The sequence below is a fragment of the Miniopterus natalensis genome, chromosome 1, assembly GCF_054644295.1.
Source record: "Miniopterus natalensis isolate mMinNat1 chromosome 1, mMinNat1.hap1, whole genome shotgun sequence".
In the NCBI taxonomy this organism is placed as follows: domain Eukaryota; kingdom Metazoa; phylum Chordata; class Mammalia; order Chiroptera; family Miniopteridae; genus Miniopterus; species Miniopterus natalensis.
In genome coordinates this window covers 84699596-84721902 of record NC_142081.1, presented here as the reverse complement: position 1 = coordinate 84721902, position 22307 = coordinate 84699596, and the positions used below count along the sequence as shown (strand labels likewise).

At 37.4% G+C, this 22307-nt stretch overlaps 1 protein-coding gene and 1 pseudogene across 2 annotated transcripts in view; both read left to right on the top strand.

Moving 5' to 3' along the window:
• Positions 1 to 4164, top strand: part of LOC107536117 (large ribosomal subunit protein eL13-like) — a 31553-nt pseudogene extending 27389 nt beyond the window's left edge.
• The window catches only part of MPP7 (MAGUK p55 scaffold protein 7), a 289619-nt gene that overhangs the window by 43535 nt on the left and 223777 nt on the right, over positions 1 to 22307 (top strand). For both annotated transcript variants that reach the window (XM_087823709.1, XM_087823717.1), the window contains exon 2: positions 15163 to 15327. In XM_087823709.1, coding sequence (XP_087679835.1) covers positions 15291 to 15327 — 37 coding nt within the window. In that variant the 5' untranslated portion in view covers positions 15163 to 15290. The remainder of the gene's footprint in view (positions 1 to 15162; positions 15328 to 22307) is intronic.

Below are 22307 nucleotides of genomic sequence, written 5' to 3'. Positions count from 1 at the left end.
ATATTATCTCATTTCATTAAATAGCCTGGCTAAGATCATGGAGTTAGTAAGGCAGAGCTGGTCTGTCTCATTTCAAAATGTGTGCCCTTTTCATTAGCCAGGCTGTCTCCCCATGAGTAAAGTAATTAGGTTACTCTGACCTTGAAGGGAAAGAGAGCTCTTGGAAGGTGGAGTTGATCACATATAGAATTACTTCTGAATAGAGGCTATTATGTCGTTTTTTGTTTTTTTGGGACATGATGATATGAGTTCCATCCTCAAGGAAATCTAGTGGTGGATGTAACCCCAACAAATATAAAAAATTACATTGCTGTATCTTAATTATAAAAAATGATTACAGCCCTGGCCGGGTAGCTCGGTTGGTTGGAATGTCATTCTATACAGTACGCCAAAAGGGTTGTGGTTTCAATTCCTGGTCAGGACACATACCTAGGTTGTGGGTTGATTCCTGCTTGGGGCTCGTAGGGGAGGCAACTGATTGATGTTTCTCACATCGATGTGTTTTTTTACCTCTCTCTTCCCCTCCCCCCCTCTTCCTTTCTCTGCCTCTCCCCTCCCCCTTCCCCTTTCTCTCCTTTTCCCTCTCTTCATTCCTCTCTCTCTAAAATCAATAAACATATCCTGGAGTGAGGATTAAAAAGAAAAAAGATTACAAGATTATTTTTTCTAATAGAGAGGACTTAAGGGAATGCTGGTGGAATGTTGGGATGGATCTGGAATTGAGAATTAGTCAAGGAAAATGTTATGAAGTTATTCTCCCCTGCCCCCAATAATTAGAGCAGTGTGGGGAACCTTTGTTCTGCCAAGGCCATTGGATATTTATGACATCATTTGTGGGCCATACAAAATTATCAACTTAAAAATTAGCCTGCTTTATTTGGTCATACATTTAATTAACTCACTCCTCATGTGGGTGAGCAGCTGGGACTGCTTCTCTTTGGTGAGGCCTTGGCAGGGCCAGAGCAAATGATTTCGTGGGCCGTATACCCTGAATTAGAGGAAAGAGCTAAAATACAGGAAAGAAAAACAAAAACCCCAGCATGTGGATCATTGATCGTGTAATCATGAAGACTATCCAAGACTGTATAGTAGTGGGTGGTAGAAAATAGACACAATGAAAAAGAGGTCATCAGCTGAGAAGCGTCCCATTGTGAGGAGGTGGGGATGTACCTAGCACTAGAAAATGCTGCCGGTTTTCCTTGAGGACAGTCTGAGAGAAAACACGGGTCCCGTGCACGTGCAAGAATTGTTATAGATGGTCTGGGTAGTCTGGAATGAGGTCATTGTCGGTGACTGCCAGTTGATTCCTTACACCTGTGCCTCCAGACAGGCGGCAGTTGAGTGACTGAGTGCCTGTGACATTGTGTGCCTTCCCGCCGAGAGCCCTGACCACGGGAATCCCGGATGCACTCACTCATGGTTCCTGTGCTTTTGGGCATGGTGAGCTATAGCTCCTTGTAGACTTTTCTAGCAACCTTAAAGCCTGGGTGTCTCAACCTGGGGATTACAAAGCAGCATTTTTCTTGTTTCCTCTTTTAAGTCTTTCAAATTTTATAGGATTCTTTCAGTGGGATTCTTCTTTTCCATTGCTTTGGTATTTTCATTTCCATTTGTGGAAAGGAGGTATGTGAGTTTTATATTACATAATTATTGAACCCTGTTGAGTTTGTAAAATGTGGGATGTTTTCATCACTCATGATTTTTTCTTTTTTGAAATACAGTATTTTTTGTGTGTTGGTTGTATAAAGCATATTTTCTTAAGTAGAGGCCCTAACATGTTGCCAGATGTAAGCTTATTTTTAATTTTTTATGTGTAGTGACAGATTCTAAGGTCCTTGGACTAGATAAAATTGAAATGTGATTTGTTTATGATTCGGGACTGCATAGTTTAAAATTACATATCATTTGCATGCATCTCTGCATAATAAAAAAATTGAAAAAATGTTAAACTTTCCTTGAATATTTAAATAATAACCTATAAAAATGTTACTGGAAAATATGCTACTTTTAGATCTGTAAGTCACTAGCAGATAATGGTATAGAACAGTGGTCAGCATACCTGGCTCTCTACCTGTTTCTGGAAATAAAGTATTAGGAGAACACAGTCATACCCACTCATTTATGACAGACCGCGTGAACCACAAAGCCTAAAATGTTTACTATCTGCCTTTTGCAGGAAATGTTTGCCCATCCCTGACATAGAATAGCAGTTCTCAACTTTCCATGTCTCTGGACATTTTTGCACTCTTAAAAATTACTGAAGATTCCAAAGAATTTTGTTTATGTGGATTATATTGATACTGGAAATTAAAACTGTGAAATTAAAAAATTATTTCAATTCATATAAAAATAACAATATTAAACTTGTGACATGTTAATATAAATAACATTTTTATTAAAAATAAAAATAACATTTTATTAAAAAAATAACTTTTTTTCCTAAAACAAAAACAGTAGCGAGTTGGGAATTTCTCTAATGCCTGGCTTAATTGAAGACAGTTATGTTCTTATATCACTGTATACTTTCAATTTGTTGCTGTATGTTTTGGTTGAGGGAAATGAAGAAATCCAACCCCAGACATATCTACAGTTGGAGAAAGGAGAAGTATTGTATAAATAGCCTGTTCAGTTAATTGTGGATATTCTTGGATACAACACGGAAACTTGTTGTGTGATTATTTCTTAAAGAGAGTTACAGTGTGGAATCTGAAAATACTGCATGTCAATACATTTATCATATTGGTGCTTTAAAATCCTTTGGTTTATTTTGTACTTTGAATGAATCTTTTATTCATGCATGATTTTCTAATATCATGCATTGATAATTTGGAAATACTGGCATTTCTTGGTTAACACGGCATGTCACCAAGCAAAGACAGCCTCTGGATGCAAGTTTTCTAAACTTATTTTTTGGTTGAAAGCTTGTTTCATCATTAGCAACACACACTGTTGGTTTTCTTTGAAGTCCCAGACATACTTCATTCATTTTCAAGAAAATGTTTGCCAAATTCTCAAGCTTGATTAATCTGAATAGCCTGAATAATTTGTCTTTCAGTTGTTGGTTTCAAGTAAAAATGGTGTTCCATGAAAAAATGACTAGTTGAGTTTACAGAAACCCTCACACACGTGCTTTTCTTTGAGGCAGCAGTTATGTCCTTTACTGCGGCATCACTTTCTCTGTACTGCTCATTTTATCACAGTATTTAAAAGGTGGATACTCAAGAGCAGGGATTTTCAACCTTTTTCATCTCATGGCACACATAAGCTAATTACTAAAATTCTGCAGGACACGAAAAAATACTTTTTTTGCCTATCTGACAAAAAAAAAAGGTATAATTTTGATTCACTGGATGGCTGTTGTTGTGTTGGCTGTAGTCATTTTTTAATTTGACAACTAAGGGAAAAGAGGTCAGTATCGCTGAATAAATAGTCAGGTAATGCATGTTTTAAAAATTCTTGCGACACACCAGTGTGCCGCTGCACAACTGTTGAAAATCATTGCTCGAGAGTCAGTTCATCTTTCTGGTGGCTGGTCCCCTTTGGAAAAGGCTCATAAGCTGCAGCCACAGTGACCACCCCAAATGGCATGATCCTAAAGCCCCACTTCCACAAGGACTGGCAGTGGCTTATTGCCACGTGGTTTATCCAGCTGGTGCAGAAGGTCCACAGATGCAAGGCCGGGCAAACTGAAGATCCTCACATCCTGCCTCCATCACCCATATGTGATGCCCCACTGTAAGGTACCACAGCAGAGTGCAAGCCTTCATTGGCTTAAGCTTGGAGGAGTTAAGGGTGGCTGGTATCCACAAAAAGGTGGCTCATACCATTGGGATTTTGGTGGATTGGAGGAGGCAGAACAAATCCACTGAAGCCAATATGCAGTGTCTGAAGGAGTACTGCTCCAAGCTCATATTCTTCCCAAGAAAGCTCTCAGCTCCTATGAAGGAGACAGTTCTGTTGAAGAGCTCAACTTGGCCACCCAGCTGACAGGACCAGTCATGCCCATGGAGTGTCTGCAAGAAGGAGATAGCCTGGGTCATCGCAGAGGAGGAGGAGAACTTCAAGGCGTTTGCCAGTCTTTGCATGGCCCACACCATGCTCTTTGGCATCTAGGCAAAAAGAGCCAAGGAAGCTGCAGAACAGGATGTTGAAAAGAAAAATTAAAGCACTGTTGGCATCTTGTGATAAAAGAGTTCATTATTAATTTTTACTGCTTCATTAAGGACATTCTAAAGTGAATATTTTTCTCTTCCTTTTTTAATAAGAATGCTTGGCATTAAAGAGTACAAGGAGGAATAATTTCATCTTGGTACCAGTGGTTTTGCCCACCATAGCTTTTCATCATTGGTGCAAATGTGGACACAGCGCAAAAGGCAAATAACATTTTTGTTTTTATTATAAAGTTAAAAATGGACTCAGGAACCTTGCCTGGGCAGAGAAGCAGACCAGGCTCCATGGCTGGGAAAGCTCTTTGTTTGAGGACCCAAGTCAGGCAGACCTTCACCTTGCTGCATTCCCTGGTTGGACCAGCCACTGTCTTGGTTCTGTAGATGAGCACAAGCATTGACAGGGACATCTACTTGGGTGCTGCAGTTAGAGGAATGGTGGCGTGAGAGATCCCCTTGGTCTTTTCCTCTTAAAGTTTCAACAATTTTAACAACTGTAACTCAACAAAGAATTCCGTGCTCAGTGCAGAGCATGCCTGAGAGATGTGCACATTGAAACATCTACAGGTAGACAAGTGGGAACAAAAAGGAGAGGCAAGAGGGCAGAAGGGCTGGACTCAGCCCTGCAGCTGGGGGCTCACAGCAGGGCGCAGCCTGGAGAGGGGAAGGATCTGGTTGTGGTTGGTGGTTCCTTCAGCCTGGAGGAGCAAAGTGATTCAGTGGGCATCCCTGCAGGAGCGAGTAGTATGAATTTTAGCTGAGCCCAGAGACCGAGAAAGGACACAGCACGGGGGTGTGGCCATGGTTGTTGGGCTGTCAGCATTCCAGGCAGAGAAATAAAGCCGTAGAGCCCCGCTGCCCCATGGCCTCCCAGAGCTCACCTCCCTTTGCCTTTGGTGTCGGGTTGCAGAGCACATTATCTGCAAACCGCAGAACCGATACTACAGAATCACCTTTTTCCCTGAGCAAAGGGTGCACTCTGCGACAGGTCCTGGGATCGGGGCTCGGGGACCCTGCAGAGGTCCGAGGTCACCATTACTCAGAGGGCAAAACAACAAAGAAACTGGGTGTTTTTCCCACCCTACTGCACCCCCTGCATGGCAGCTACCCTGATGGCAGCTTCTGGCTGTGGAAACAGCACAGGGGTGTTTTTTTTTTGTTTTTGTTTTTGTTTTAAATATATCTTTATTGATTTCAGAGAGAGGAAAGGAAGGGGGGTAGAGAGAGATAGAAACATCAGTGATGAGAGTTATTGATCGGCTGCCTAGCCCCCAACCCGGGCATGTGCCCTCACCAGGAATCGAACCCCGATCTCCTGGATCCTAGGTTGATGCTCAACCGCTGAGCCACACCCAGCTGGGCCCAGCACAGGATTTCACAGAGCTAAAAAAACTTGTGATTCACACCACTTACTGGAAAATAGGAGAAAGATCTCTTCCTATTAACCTGCTGGAGAAGTGCCACTCATATATAGATGCCTAGAAAGAGAAGGAATCCATCAGATACCATGAATAACCAAGGTAGCGAGGTAGCTCAGAAAGAAAATGAAAAATCTCCAGAAAGCAAACTTAAATACATGTAAATATGTTATATAAATGACAAGGGAGTTCAAAATTGGAATTCTCAGAATGAGATGCGAGAAAATACAGACAGGAAGGTTAATGGACCTAGAAAACAAATCAATGAACAAAATGTACTTTACCGAAGAGATTGTAACTTTAAGAAAGAACAAACAAATTCTGAAGATGAAGAACTCAGGAAAAGAAATCAAGAATGAGTTAGCAAGCATAGGAAATAGAGCAGACCAGATGAAGGAAAGAATTAGTGATATTGAAGATAGAAATCAAGAAATGATGCAGAGGAAAGAAGAGAGAGACTTGAGCATAAAAAGAAATTGAACTCTATGAGAACTATCTGATTTCATCAGATAGAGCAATATAAGAATTAGAGGCATACCAGAGAAAGAGAGGGATAAGGGAACAGAGAGTCTATTCAAACAAATAGTTGATGAGATCTTCCCAAACCAATGGGAAGAGCTAGATCTTTGAATCCAAGAAGTAAGAACACCTAGTTACCTCAATCCAAAGAAGCCCCTTCCAAGGCACATTCTATTAAAACTCAAAAATTAATGCCAAAAACAATTCTCAAGGCAGACAGGGAAAATAAGAAAGTTACCTGTAGAGGAAAAAGCCCGTTAGGTTATCATTGGACTTCTCAGAGGTTACTCTACAAACTAGAAGAGATTGCAACCAAATATTCAAACTACTGAAAGAGAGAAATTACCAGCCAAGAATAATATATCCAGCGAAGTTATCCTTTAAATGTGAAGGAGAAATAAAGACCTTTCCGGACATACAGAATCTGATAAATTTTTTGCCAAAAGACTTCCATTGCAGGAAATACACCAAGGGGTTATTCTACCTGAAACAATGAACAAAAGGTCCCAAGTCTACGAGTGAGATCACCAACAAACCTACAGCATGGACAGGGGTAATTTGTGACAACAAAAACATAAAAGAGGAGAGGGTAACGGTCTGCCCTGGCCAAGGAGGATAGACATCAGATGCATTCAAAAGAGAAAGAACTACTGTATGTATGAAACTTTCTTTTTCATAAACCTAATGGTAACCACATACAAGATACCCCAACTGAGACATATAGCTAAAAAAAAGAGGAAACAGAAGAAAGAAGTATTGAACACCACCAAACAAAAACAGACAGAAACACAAGGGGAAAGAACTAATGGAGGCACAGAGCTGCCAGAAAGTAAAAAATAAAATGGCTATAGCAAATCCTCATACATCAATAATTACCCTAAGTGTAATTATGTAAGTATAAACACTGAATTCACCAAGAAAGAGGCACAAGTAGCCAAAACCCAGCCATCATATGCTGCATTCAGGAGACACATCTAAGTTGCAAGGAGAAGGACTCAAAGTAAAAGAGTGGAAAATGATTCTCCAGCCAAATAACATTCACAGAAGAGCAGGTGTAGCCATGCTTATATCTGACAAAAGAGATTTAAGGTAACAAAGATAATAAGAGATAAAGATGGACATTTTATAATGATAAAGCGACACTACATCAAGAAGACTTACCACTTATTAATATATATGCATCCAATCAGGGAGTATTGTAATATATAAAGCAACTACTCACAGAACTACAGGGAAAAACTGAAAAGAAAAAAAAATCAGTCATAGTTGGGGATCTTAATACTCCATTGACAAGCTCTAGATAGATCATCCAAACAGAAAACCGGCCTTAAATGACACATTAGACCAAATGGACATAATTGACATTTACAGAGCCTTCCATCCTGGAACATCAGGTTACATATTCTCCAGTATAAATGGAACATTCTCAAGGGTAGACCATATGTTGGGTCACAAAACTAGCCTCAACAAATTCAAGACCATTGAAATTATACCAAGCATATTCTCTGACCACAGTGCTTTGAAATTAGAAATCAGCTGCAAAAAGGAAGTAAAGAAACCCACAAATATGTGGAGATTAAACAACACATGACTAAAAAATGACTGTGTCAAAGAAATAAAAGGTGAGATCAGAAGATATAGACAAATGAGAGTGACAAGATGACATACCAAAACTTAGGGGATGCAGAGAAAGCAGTTATGAGGGAAGTTTATTTCATTACAGGCCTATCTCAAGAAACAAGAGAAATCCCAAGTAAACAACCTAACATTACATTCAGGAACTAGAAAGAAAAAAAAAAAGAACAAAAGCAACCCAAAGTTAGCAGACGGGAAATAATAAAAATTAGAGTGAATTGAATGAAATAGAGAACAAAATGACTATACAAAAAAATTAATAAAACAAAGAGTTGGTTCTTTGAAAAGATTAATAAAATTAACAGACCCCTTGCTAGACTCACTAAGAAAAAAAGACCCATATAAACAAAATCAGAAATGAAGTCATCACAGATACCACAGATGTACAAAGGATCATACTAGAATACTATGAAAGACTATATGCCACGAAATTCAATAACCTAGAAGAAATGGATAAGTTCCTAGAAATACATAACCTTCCTAGACTAAATCATGAAGAACTGGAAAAGCTAAATAGACCGATCAACAGTGAGGAAGTTGAAACAACCATCAAAAATCTTCCCAAAAATAAGAGTCCAAGACCAGATGGCATCACCAGTGAATTTTACAGACATTCAAAGAAGATTTAATACCTGTCCTTCTCAGACTCTTTCAAAAATTGAAGAAGAGGCAGCACTTCCTAACACATGTTATGAGGCCAACATAACTCTGATACTAAAACCTGGCAAGGATTATACAAAGAAAGAAAACTACATACCAATATCTCTGATGAATACAGATGCAGAAATCCTAAACAAAATACTAGCAAATGAATACAACAGTACATAAAAATAATACATCACGATCGCGTGGGGTTCATTTCAGGTGCAAAGAATGGTTCAGCAAACAAACCAATCAGTGTAATACAGCACATTAACAAAACAAGGGATCAAAAATCACATCTTATCAATAGATGTAGAAAAAATATTTGATAAAATATCCATTTATGATTAAAACACTCAATAAAATAGGAATAGAAGGAAAGTACCTCAACATAATAAAGGGCATATATGACAAACCTTCAGCCAATATCATACTCACTGGCGAAAAACTGAAAACTTTCCCTCTTAAATGAGGAACAAGATATGGATTCCTAGTCTCAACATAGTCTGGAAGTCCTAGCTAGAGCAATCAGGTAAGAGAAAGAAATAAAAGGGAAAGAGAAAGAAAGAAAAGATTGGGAAGGAAGCAGTACAAGTGTCACTTTTTGCAGATATGATACTGTGTATAGAAAATCTTAAAGACTCCACCAAAAAACTGTTAGAAACAAATACAGTAAAGTTGCAGGATACAAAATCAGTGTACAAAAATCCAACTGCTTTTCTGTATACTAACAATGAAACTTCAGAAAAATAAATGAAAAAAGTTTCTTTTGTAATTGCAACCAAAAGCATGAAATACCCAGGAATAAACTTAACAAGGAATGTGAAGGGCCTATAAATTGAAAACTACAAAGCGTTACAGATATTTATTGAGACAGGATGAAATGGAAAGATAGTCTGTGTTCATGGATTGGAAGAATCAGTGTAGTTAAAATGGCCATATTACCTAAAGTGATACATAGATTTAATGCAATCCCCATTAAAATTCCAATGTCATTTTTTAAAGAAATATATCAGAAAAGTCATTTGTACAGAACCACAAAAGACCCTGAATAGTCAAAGCAATCCTGAGAAGTACAAAGACAGATATACCTGACTTTAAATTATACTACAGAGCTACAATAATCAAAGCTGCATGGTATTGGAGAAAAACAGACACACAGATCAGTGGAATAGAATTGAGTGCCCAGAAATAAAACCACATGTATATGGGCAAGTAATTTTTGATAAAGGAGCCAGAAACGCACACTGGAGAAAAGAAAGCCTCTTCAATAAACGGTGCTGGGAAAATTGGAAATCCACATGCAGAAGAATGGAACTGGATTACAGTTTGTCCCCATGTACAAAAATTAATTCAAAGTGCATCAAAGACCTAAATATAAAACTGGAAACAATAAATTACATAGAAGAAAACAAAGGCACCAAACTGTGGACCTTGGTCATAGAGAACATTTTATGAACTTGATCTCAAAGGCAAGGGAAGTAAAGACAAAAATAAATGAATGGGACTATATCAAACTAAAATGTTTCTGCACAGCAAAAGAAACCAACAATAAAACAAAAAGCAACCAACTGAAAGGGAGATGATACTTGCAAAAGGGGTTAATATCCATAATACATAAAGAGCTCATAAAACTCAACACCAAACAAAGAAACAATCCAATTAAAATATGGGCAGAGGACCTGAACAGACACCTCTCCCAAGAAGACGTACAAACAGCCAACAGATACATGAAAAGATGCTCAACTTCTCTAGCTGTTAGGGAAATGCAAACCAAAACTATGATGAGATAGCACCTCACACCTGTTGGAATGGCTGTTATCAACAAGACAAATAAGTGTTTGGAGCGATTGTGGAGAAAAGGGAACCCTCATTCACTGCAGGTGGGAATGTAGACTGGTACAGCCACTATGGAAAACAGTATGGCAGTGCCTCAAAAAATTAAGAATAGAGTCACCATATGACCCAGCAATTTGTCTTTTGGGTATCTACCTGAAAAACTCGGAAATATTTATTCACAAAGACATATGCATTTCTATGTTCATTGCACCATTATACACAGTAGACGAGGCACGGGGACAACCTTTTCAATAGTGGATTGTATAGTGATGTGGCCATGGGTTATGCGTATATGCATGTAAGTTCTTTGGTTAATGCCCCCCCCCCTCTGAGATTTGTCTGTCTGTTGCATGCTTCCGTGTATCTGGATTTATTTTGTTTGTATTTTATTTTGTTCATTAGATTCCACATATAAGTGAGACCATGTGAAAGCCCTAGGGAGGGGGCGGGAGCAGGGTGGAGAGGGTCAGTGGGGGGAAAAGTGGACATCTGTAATACTTTCAGTAATGAATATAATAAAAAAATAAAAAAGATGTGCATATATACTATGAAATACTACTCAGCCATATGAAAAGATGAAGTACTGCCATTTGTGATTACATAGATGGGCCTTGAAAATATTATGCTACGTGAAATAAGTCAGTCAGAAAAAGCTAAGAACCATGTGGATTATAAAACTGAAACTCGTAGACTCAGACAACAGTATGGCGATTACCTGAGGGAAGGGGCTGGGGGGATAGTAAAGGGTAAAGGGGACAAGTATATGTTGGCCGAAGATTTGACTTTGGGTAGTGGGCACACAGTGCAATGTATAGATTATGTATCATGGAGATGTACACTTGAAACCTGTGTGACCCCATTAACTAATGTCACCCCAATAAATTTAATAAAAAATAAAAAGTTAAATATGTTAAAATAGTGTCAATATGTTAATAACCACAATTGATGCATTAATATATTAATATACTATTAAAATGTTAAAAATATATTTATGAAAATAATTTGGCCTCACGAATCCCTCTGAGAGGGTCTTGGAGTCCACTGGGGTCTACAAATCACACGTTGATAATTACCGGTATAATTCAGCCCCACTCCCACTGGAGAGGAACTGGAGATTGAATCAATTGCCAATGGCCAATGATTAATCAGTCACACATATGTAATGAAGTCTCCATAAAATCGCAAAGGGACCGCATTCAGAGAGCTTCTGGGTTTGTGAAAGTATGGAGGTGCAGAGAGGGGCCTCTTCCCACATACCTTGTCCTGTGTATCTCTTCCACTGGCTGTGCCCGAGTGTGTCCTTTTATAATAAACTGGTAATCTGGTAGGAAAATGTTTTCCTGAGTTCTTTGGCTCTAGCAAATTAATCAAACCTGAGGATGGAAGGTGTTTTGACACCTCTCATTTATAGTTAATTGATTAGAAGCACAAGTGACAACGTGGACTTTCTATTGACATCTGAATGGGGAGAGACAGTCTCGTAGGTGTGAGTCTTTAACTTGTGGGATCTGATGCTATTTCCAGGTAAAAAAGGATCAGAATTGAGTTGAATTGTAGGACAATCACTGATAAAACAGAATTGCTTGATGTTTAAAAACCACATTCTGATGTCAGAAATGAAGTAGTGTTTATACTGAGTATTGAGGGTAGAGGAGACACTCGGGCAGAGAGTCCATTTCTTTAATAATGTGTGTATGCCGTTTTTCTTTTTTCCTGGTAACTTTTTCACTGGGTGCAATTAAGACAATCTTTTCTTGACTCAAAACTCGGAAAACTTTGCTACAAACACTTGCACTCCTGTGATTGACCACTAGATGTCATGAGTGCTACGGGAGCCCTAAGAATTACCCCCGGCTGGTAGAAATCGGACATTGTAAGCTCGTAGACCTTCACATATTTCACTGTTTCCACATGATAGATGCCAGAAGAACCTGATACAGTGTGATATATAGAAGCAAGGTACAACTGGAATAATGAAATTTCAAAAATAAGCCTTTTTAAAGGAGGGTTGTAATAGTTCTATTGGGTATTGTAAATGCTTCAGGTGCACTTTATACCGCTATGTTCCTGGCTCTCTCTTTTTTATGGAAAGATGGATTGAACTTCAATTTAAGAATATTCGGTAATCCCTCTCAGGACATACTATAACAGCTGGTATTTTTGTGTTGTAGAAAATCGATTCCATACAACAGTCAGTGATAATTATGGCTGGGTTCTGACAAATTCCAATGCATTTTCAATAAATTTAGCCAAAAAAAATACATGATTACTACAAAAATTTAGCTCAGTTTGAAAGTTAAACCCAGCAACTCTGCTTGATTTTACAAAATATTGAGCATTTTAGTGGTAGGGATTATACCAAACTATTTATTTTTTACTATAGATGTTCTGAGAAGAGAATTACTTTGTAGCATACATTTCTTAAATAATATAACTTTGGAAAAATTTAACTTTGAATGTTCATTGTGAAATAAAAAATAAGAAATGCTAAGGCTTTTCATATATGAGATATGTGTACAGCAGCAATATCAACTCAGAAGGTTGTTTTGATGTGGAATGTAAGGTTGTCTTAGTATTAACAGAAAGTTTGATGTAAGCAAAACTTTGCTTATTATATGGTATTTGTTGTTTATAAAAGTGAAACACTCTAAGTTTTTAAGGCTGAAGAAAGTGGTAGTTTGCATAGTATATGTATTTCTGTGGTTAAACAATCTATGCCATACAAATTAGAACTTTTCTCATGGCATAAAGAGCTTAAATTACATACTGAGACACGCATATAATAACTGCCTACTCACACATACATATATATTGCCCTAATTATAGAAATGTATGTGCATACACTTTGTAAATTCTAACCATCTCTACCTTTTTTTCTCAGCAGCAAAACAAAAGTCTACTAATTGAATGCATATTTATTTTAATTTATTGTTGAGAGTATTACAGATGTCCCCCATTTCCCTCCCCTTGCCCCCCTCCACCCATCTCCCACCGCACCCCAGGCCTTCACCTGTCTGTTTTCTGTGCCCACGTGTTATGCATATATGCTTATGAGTTCTTTGGTTAATCTCTTCCCGCCCTCCTTCCCGCCTTCCTTCCTGCCTTCCCTCTGAGATCTCTCAGTTTTATGCTTCCATGACTGTGGTCCTGTCTTGTTCATCAATTTATTTTGTTCCTTAGATTCCACATATACGTGAGATTATGTGATATTTAAATTATGTATGGTCTGTTTCGACTCTCTTTGTGTTTGAATTTAGGAACACTTTTATGTAGTTGAATTCTAATCCTGATTGTTAGAATAATTTATATAAAAGAAAGCAGAGTTGCCTTTTAGAATTTTTTGGGGAAAACAGTTTCAGAGATGACCATTAATGAAACTTTGCTTTATCTTTTTCTCTCTTATTTTTTTATTTTTAGCTTAGTGATTTATATTATATTTTTATTTGGTATTTAAAATAATTGCCCTCATATTTTTAATTAACACTCCTCTCTATATAGATTTATATGCATATTTTGACTCTGTCAACCTTTGTAATAATAGAAAACAAAATTCAAGACATTGCACCAGATAGTCTGGTCCAATGTAGTCTATTTAATGGTGAATTTTTTCCTACGAACATTCACTTTGATAATTAAAAAGCTAATTTAGAAGGCTTTAATAGAATTTTACAGTTTGGACTTTTTCCAGTGAAATTTGGCAAGCTCATTTATTATTCTGTAATATGAATCATCAATTTAAAGGCTTTAGAATTGAAGTGAGGCAGTTTTCTGGGTGTTTACAATGTCTGTTTTTTCTTTTAATATATGTTAAAATACACTTTTAAATTACTGAATTTGCTTTATAGAGAACTGGGGAAAATCCATTAGAAAAAGAACTTAAACACATTGTTTAGTTCTCTGATTTCTAAAAAATGTAAATGTAGTGCATTTTCCATTATTAAGCAGCAGTGGTCTAAATTTAAACCACATGTTCTAGGTGTCAGGACAATGTAAATTTTAATCTTGCTGCTTTCTTTTATGTTTACATTTTATAATCTCATTACCTGAATTAAACAACTCCAGTCATAATAGCCAGCATTTATTATTTGTTTGCCATGTCCCCGATGCTATGTTGTGTGCCTTATATTTAATTATCAGTTTTAAATTGCTGTTATCTTCATTTGCTTGCAAGGAGTTTAAAGCTTAATATGATTAAATAACTGTCCCAGATCACAGAGCTCACAGGATTAGAGATTAGGCCAAACTCTAGAGTAATTGCTGTTAGCTACTATCTAATAGTACATTTACTATTTATTTTGGGATAAACATTAGTTAAAATAGTTATCGAAAAGTAATTGATATTTTCCAAGATACACCAAAGTTTTGTTTTTACTAAAAGAATTTACTTTTGTATATTAGCTTGGATTGTTAGGTTTACTTTAGATTATTAACACTTCTGTAAATCTGTAATACCGTGCTTCAATTCTAGTATTCTTTCATAGGTTATTTGCAGTTTTCAGTTAGAGAGCTTTGCAGTTGTGATATTAGGATGAGCTCTTTTTAAAAATTAGCATTAGTTATAAGTTGTTGACAATTTATAGTCTTTGTTTTACATTAGGAAATAACTTAGAATTATGATTAACAGAGGGAAGGAATTTTAAAATGGTATTTGCTTACAAAAGCTTCTTTAAGTTCTCCATCTATGCATTCAGCTGTCCTCAAACTAACCTTAAAAAGCTTTTAGGGAGTCTTGATACATCCATTAAAAACTTTCATATTTTTAATTAGAGATTTTACATCAAAACGAAAAACTCTCACACTCAATATTTGTATGTAGCACATAGAAAAAATTCTGAAGAATTGTGATCTCTCTGGTAGTGTGTTGGAATACGATTAGTTCCAGAATGTTGCAATTGAATAACCTTTCTTTTTATTATAATTTAAACTGTTCTTCTTCTTTGTAGAAACGGCCTGTGCGATATATAAATCTTGGTAGACAGCGCGGCTGCAGGCGGTGGAGCTGGAATTCCCTGTGGCTTTCTGAGCTGAGAGCGTTTGTGTGGAGTGTGGCTTCCAGCCTGCAGTCTGCATCATGCCAGCTTTGTCAACAGGACCTGGTAGCGACACAGGTATGTGAACCCGAGAGGGGTGGTTTCCTTCCATCTTTACTTAAATCTTCTTGTTCACGGTGAAAAACAGAGTTACTTTAACAAGTGCAAACAGGTCATACTTGTGTAACCAAGACGAGGGGCATAAAATCAGCGTATCCTTCCAAGAAAAGGCATCAAAGGGCATTGACTGCTGCTTTCTGCAGGTTGTGGTGCTTGTGCTGATCCTCTCGTACTGTCTTTTCGAATAATGTTCTTTATTTACACTTCTTTAAAAAATATTAAGTATTTTAAACATACAGAAAAGTGTGGTAAACACATAGTCACACCTTACCTGTGGAGGATACATGATACATTCCTAGACCCCAGTGGATGCCTGAAACCGCGTATAGCACCAAACCCTATATGTAGTATGTTTTTCCTACACATACATACCTATGATAAAGTTCAATTCATAAATTAGGCACAGTAAGAGATGAACAGCAATGACTAATAATAAAATGGAAAAGTTATAACAGTATACTGTAACAAAAGTTATGTGAATGTGGCATCATTAAGTAAAATAAGGGTGATTTGGACACAAGCACTGTGAGACTGTGATGGTCACTCTGGTAACCGAGATGGCTACTAAGTGACTAACGGTTGGGGTGCGTATACAGAGTGGGGACGCTGGACAAGGGTATGATTCACGTGCCAGGCAGGACAGAGAGGGATGGCACAAGACTTCATTACGATACTCAGAACAGCAGGCAATTTAAAACTAATGAATTGTTTATTTCTGGAATTTTCCATTTAATACTTTTGGACCTTAGTTTACTGCAGAAAGTGAAACCACAAATAAGGGGGAGACTACTGTCCAGTGATATTCATATTAACCTTCACTCAGATTTAATAATAGGTACAGACTTTTTGCAATACTTACTTCAGACGTCTCACTTTTTTCTTTAAGAAATAAGACATTATTCCTATCCCATTCTTGTATTTTCCTTCTTTCTGTGACCAGAGGTAAAAACTATTCTGAAGTTCAAATATGTCATTAAGGGATTTAATTACAACAAACATATTTCACATTATTATCAGTTGTAAAACTTAGTGATACTTACAATAAAGATTTCCAAGAAAGGGAAAAAAACTCATGCTTTTATGTATGTGTGAAATCCCCTCCTTCTGCCCTGATTCAGGGGGTGGGGTGGGGTGGGGGGGTCATTGCCCCCTTGAATTCCTTTTCCGGGATTCCCCAGAATCGACTCTTTAAAAATGCAGATTCCGGGACCCTTCCTAGAACTATTAAAACAGCATGTGAGTGGGTTGGGGATCTATGCCAAGTATTTTAAAGACCCCGCAAAAGAAGTGGTGTCATAGAGTGTGACTAAAAAGAAAGTTCCGAGTGTTGCACTGAACAGACTGAATTCGGTTCTGTTAATACCATTTTATAACCAGGTGAAATAGCTGTCTCACACTGGACAGTTACTGGCACCACAGTGTTTATAAAGCTGAGTCACAAATTTGATTTTGTGTTGTATTATGTTACATTGGCATTTTCATTAGCACTATTTTCAAATATCATTCTTTGCTATTTAAAGCATATTTACATTTATATTTGGACAAGTTTTGTCTCATCTTTATCCATCAAGAATGATTTTTTTCATACTGTGATTTATACCAAGGATTAGTTTTTCTTAGGAAGTGATTTTGATTTTTAAATTACATAAAAATATTTTTTCTCAAGACATAACTTGGAAGCCAGCTTCTTTGGAAAATTCTTTTTTCTTTTAGTTTTTATATAGTCCCACATTATGTTGTACTATATAAAATGAATGATTTAACTTTCCATAGTGGTTTGGGAAATTGTAGCTAAAATTTATTTGAAGCATAAATTTACTACAGTTGTGTAATGAATTTAAGTTTTATGCCTTGGTATTCACCAAAAATACCTTAGTTTAATTGAATGCAAAATAGTGTTGCTTACATTTAACTCAGGGAATGATTAAAATGGAGTATTTATAGTTTATAAGGCAGTTTGGGTGTCAGTCATGGAAAAGAACATAGGCTATTTAGAATTTGAAAAGGACTTTTCCACACATAGCTGGCTCACTTGGTGCAAATCTAAAATGCTGATGTGACTCACCCTTGGCTTTGTGATATTTTTGACCTGTATGTCCCAACAAAGTTTGAGTCAGGCAGAAAAGACATGCCTGTTCCAAGAGTCACACTGCATTTGGGGAAGTCCAGAGTACGGTGTACCCATCAGGTGGTAATGGTTTCCTTGTAGTTTCTCGCAGACCAGATGCTGTTTAGCAGGCAGGGGTCATGTATACCATAAGCAGTGTTGCTTAGCAATGTCGTCGCTGCTGTTCCCATTATCAGGTCCCCAGGGGAACCGCCATGGAGCATAACTCAAGGGCAGAGGCTCGTGCAGCAGAGCGGCACGTGACTAACAGTGCACACACCACTCCTGTGGGAAAATGCTTTCAGCGTCCGACTTCTACCATTTCTCCCTCTTCTTCTTTCTGCTTAGTTCAATAAGCAAAACAGTTTTGAATTCCACAAGTAATATATAAAAACATTCTCATTGTCAAAGTTGACTAGATGAAAAAGGGATTCTTACTCCCCACCCTTTCCTTAGTCTCATTTTCTGTCTCAGTGTGAGGGGCATTCTTCTAGAATTTTCTGTACACTAGACACTTATGTGTGTTTGTAAGTATATTATTGTATGTATTTTTGCTTTATTTTTAAATCACAGATTCTGGCGTACTCCATGGACTGTTCTAGAATTTTCTTTCTATACCAAGTAATGCATCTTGGAGGGGTATTTCATGGCAGGGGTTTGTGTCTATGTATCTGTCCCTGTATCTCTCTCTACGTACACCTATGTACCTGCCTCATCCTTTTAAGTTAATGCATTGTTTTCCATGGTATCGCAGTACAGTGAAGCGCAGGCTACTGGTGATGAAAACCCTGTTTTTGGTCCTTTTCTAATATTTTGGGAGAAAAGATGTGCACATTTAATAGATGTCAAATTGTTTTTCAGAGTAGTTAAACCACTTAATTCATGGCCAGTGCATTAAAGATCCTTTCCTGAGGTGGAGAAGGGTAAAGTGGGGATACACGGTGAAAGAAGGAGACTGGACTTGGGGTGGTGAACACACTATACGGTAGATTGTACACCTGGAACGCATATAATTTTATTAGCCAATATCACCCCAATCAATCAATAAAAAAGAAATAAAAGATCATTTCTCCCACATTCTTGCCAATATTCAATGTTATCAGTTTTTATAATTTTTTTTTTTACAAACCTGATGGGGAAAACCTGGTACCTTAAGCGTTAGATGTGCATCCTACTGACATTGGGCATATTTCCATTTGTTTAATGGCCATTTATTCCTTTGTGAATTGTCTGTTCGTATCCTTTCCCGATTTTTCTATTAGTTTATAATTTTCTTACTTATTTGCAGAGTTTGTCTATTTGTATTTTGTATATTAATCCTTTGGGTCATTTTAGGTTGAACACCATTTCTTATGGACAGTCACTTGTCCTTATTTTCTTCATTAAATAGTATCATTTGTCTTGTAGAAGCTGAAAACTTTTATGTAGACAAATCAGTCTTTTCTGTATGTTTTATGCTTTTTTTCTTTTGTTTAAGATGGCCTTTCTTTTCATGAAGATAATCACTAAGCCTTTCTTCTAATAATTTTAAAAATTTGGATTTGTACATATGAAATTTTAGTCCAACTGTAATTTGTATGTGGCATGAGACAGTAATCTAATTCCCCTGTGAACAGCCAGTACTCCCAGCATCACTTTTTCAAAAGCCCGTCATTCTCACATAACTTTGTAATGTTCCCTGTTTCGTACCCCAGCAGTATGTATATTCTGGGGTTTTTCTTGGCTATTGTGATCTGTTGGTTTTTTGTGTGTTTTTGTTTTTAATTTAATGGACTTAATTTTTGAGAGTTATTTTAGACTTACAGAAAAATTATGGAGATAGTACAGAGACTTTCAGTATACCTTATATCTTGTTACCCTGATTATTAACAACCTTATAATAGCTTATTACATTCATTTCAGTTAATGAATACATATTAATATATTGTTATTAACTAAAATATATACTTTATTCAGATTTTCTTAGTTTTCCCTAATCTTTTTTTTGTTCCAGAATCTCCTATTACACTTAGTTCTGATTGTTTCATTAGGTCCCTGTTAGCTGTGAAGGTTTCTCAGACTTTCCCCCCCTTTTTTTTTTGTTAGAGAGAAGAAGGGAGAGGGAGATGGGAGAGAGAGAGAAACATCAATGAGAGAGAACCATCCATCAGCTGCCTCCTTCATGCCTCCTACTGGGGACTGAGCCACACTGGCCGGGCAGACTTTCCTTGTTTTTGATGACTGACAGTTTTAAGGAGTCCTGGTCAGGTGTGTGGTAGAATTTCCTCGTATTGGAATTTGTCTGATGTAAAGTGCCATTGTCATATCACATTAAGGGTACATACTATCAACTTGATTTATGACGGTTGATGGTGTTCAACTGACTGAGGTAGCATTTGTCAGGTTTTTCCACTGTAAAGTTACTCTCTGCACCCCCCTCCCTTTTCTATACTGTCCTATTTGGAAGGAGGTCTCTATGTGCAGCCCACACTAACAGAGTAGTGTGTCCTACTTCCCCTCCTTCAGGGTGAAGTATCTGTATAAGTTATTTGGTATTCTTTGTCTCTTCTCTCCCATTTATTTATTTATTTATTTATTTATTTATTTATTTATTTATTTATTTATTTATTATATATCTTTATTGATTTCAGAGAGAGGAAAGGAGAGGGAGAGAAAGATAGAAACATCAATGATGAGAGAGTCATTGATCGAGCCCGCAACCCGGGCATGTGCCCTGACTGGGAATCGAACCCCGATTGCCTGGATCCTAGGTCGACGCTCAACCGCTGAGCCATGCCCTGCCGGGCATCCCATTTATTTTTTTATTCAACCATTCATATCTGTGTGGACTCATGGATATTTATTCATATGCTGGGTTGTAATCCAATACTGCTTTATTTTGTTGCTCACGCTGTGCCAGCTTTGGCCTTTGGAGCTTTTTTATCTAGCTCCTTTGATATGCCCCCATCAGTGTGAGCTTGTTTGTTTTTAACAGTTTCTTACTTTTGGAATTATAAGAGGCTCCAGGTTCATCTGATAGTACCCAAGTCCTGCCATTTCTCCAAGGAGCCCTAGTTCCCTTTATTATGGAATGGGATGAGGAACCTAGACCAGGTGATTCTCTGCGACACCAGCTAGGTATCTTCCAGTTCATTTCTGAAACTAACTGATTTTGGTGCAGATCCCACAGGTTAAGGGCTCATTTCCATAAGACTCCTCTGACCACTTCAGATGCCTGTTACAAGTGATAGGTCTCAGGTTACCCATGACTTCTGTCTCATATGGCTACAAATCTGAGATTCCTATGATACTTTTTTTGGGTCTGTTCATTTGCCAGAATAGCTTACAGAACTCAGGGAAACACTTATTTATGCTGATTAGTTTATTATATAATAAAGGATACAGATGAACAACCAGATGAAGCAATACATAGGGCAAGGTCTGGAAGGGTACCAAGCTCAGGGACTCTGTCCTTGTGGAGTTGGGGTACACCACCCTTCTGGCATGTAGATGTGTTTGTTCATCAATTCAGAAGCTTACTGAACTCGATACTATTGAGATTTTTGTGCATGTTTCCTCACATAGGCATGATTGATTATTAACTCAATCTCTAGCACCTTTCCCCTTCCCAGAAAGTTCCAAGCTTTTAATCATGGCTTGGTCTTTTTGATGACCAGCCCCTATCCTGCAGCTAGCTATCCAGGAGCTCACCAAGAGTCACCTCATTAGAACAAATGACACTGTTATCATCTAGGAACTTACAAGGGTTTAGGAGCTCTCTGTGAGCAACTGGGGGCAAAACCCAATATATATCTTTTCTATTACTTTACACAGTCCTCACCTACTGATCATTTTTAGATTATTATTGATAGTTTGGACGCAAACAGCATTGAATATCATCCAGAAATTATGGTAAATTTTCCTTCTTATTGATTCTCAATAAGAAGGAAAATAATATATGGTGCATTATTAACTCAATAATATATGGTGCATTATTAACTCAATCTCTAGCACCTTTCCCCTTCCTGACAGAAGAGAATTTCCATTTTGAGTTAGTATAAATGAGAATAGGTTCCTCTGCTTACAGTTTTTTCAGCTCTGGTAAATGGTAGAAGTTTTACAATCTAGCTTTTGACTTGATACACTTCAAACTACTGTTGTACTTTTAGTGCTGAGTGCTATAGAACATCATAGATTGATGCATCTTCTGGGCCTGATGTTTGTGTTATGAAGCCAACTGAGTCAGCACAATGGGTTGTTGGGGTAATCCTCAAAATCTTTTGCCTGGGGATGGCTAACAATAATTTAAGTAGGTACAAAAATAATGAGCTATAACTACATTCCACTACATAACTATATTCTGCTAAACCCAAGTTACATTTATCTTCGTCCTTAATGAGATCCTCCAAATGCCACCAGCCGTTATGTATTCTTTTGTGTCTTTTTAAAGAAATTCAGGCTCATGCCGTCTGTGGTTTATTCAGTTTTTATTGTTGGATAACATTTAGTTGTAAAACTGTAAAGAAAAGGTTATAAACCACTCTTTCTCCATTTTACTCTTGATGGACATTTGGGTTGTTTTCAATTTTTTGGTAGTTGTGAACAGGTTTGTTAAGGACATTCTTTTTCCCGTATCTTGGTGCACGTAAACATGCATTTCTATAGGTCATATACTTAGAAGACAGATTGCTGGATCAAAGGGTACAATTGTCTTCAACTTTAGAAGAGAAGGTCAATTTCCTTTCCAAAGTATTTGTACTAATATAATTTATACTGTCTTTTATAGTGTGAAGGAGATCCTGTTGCTCCTTATCCTTGTCATCGCTTATAATTGTCAGGTTTAAAATTTTTG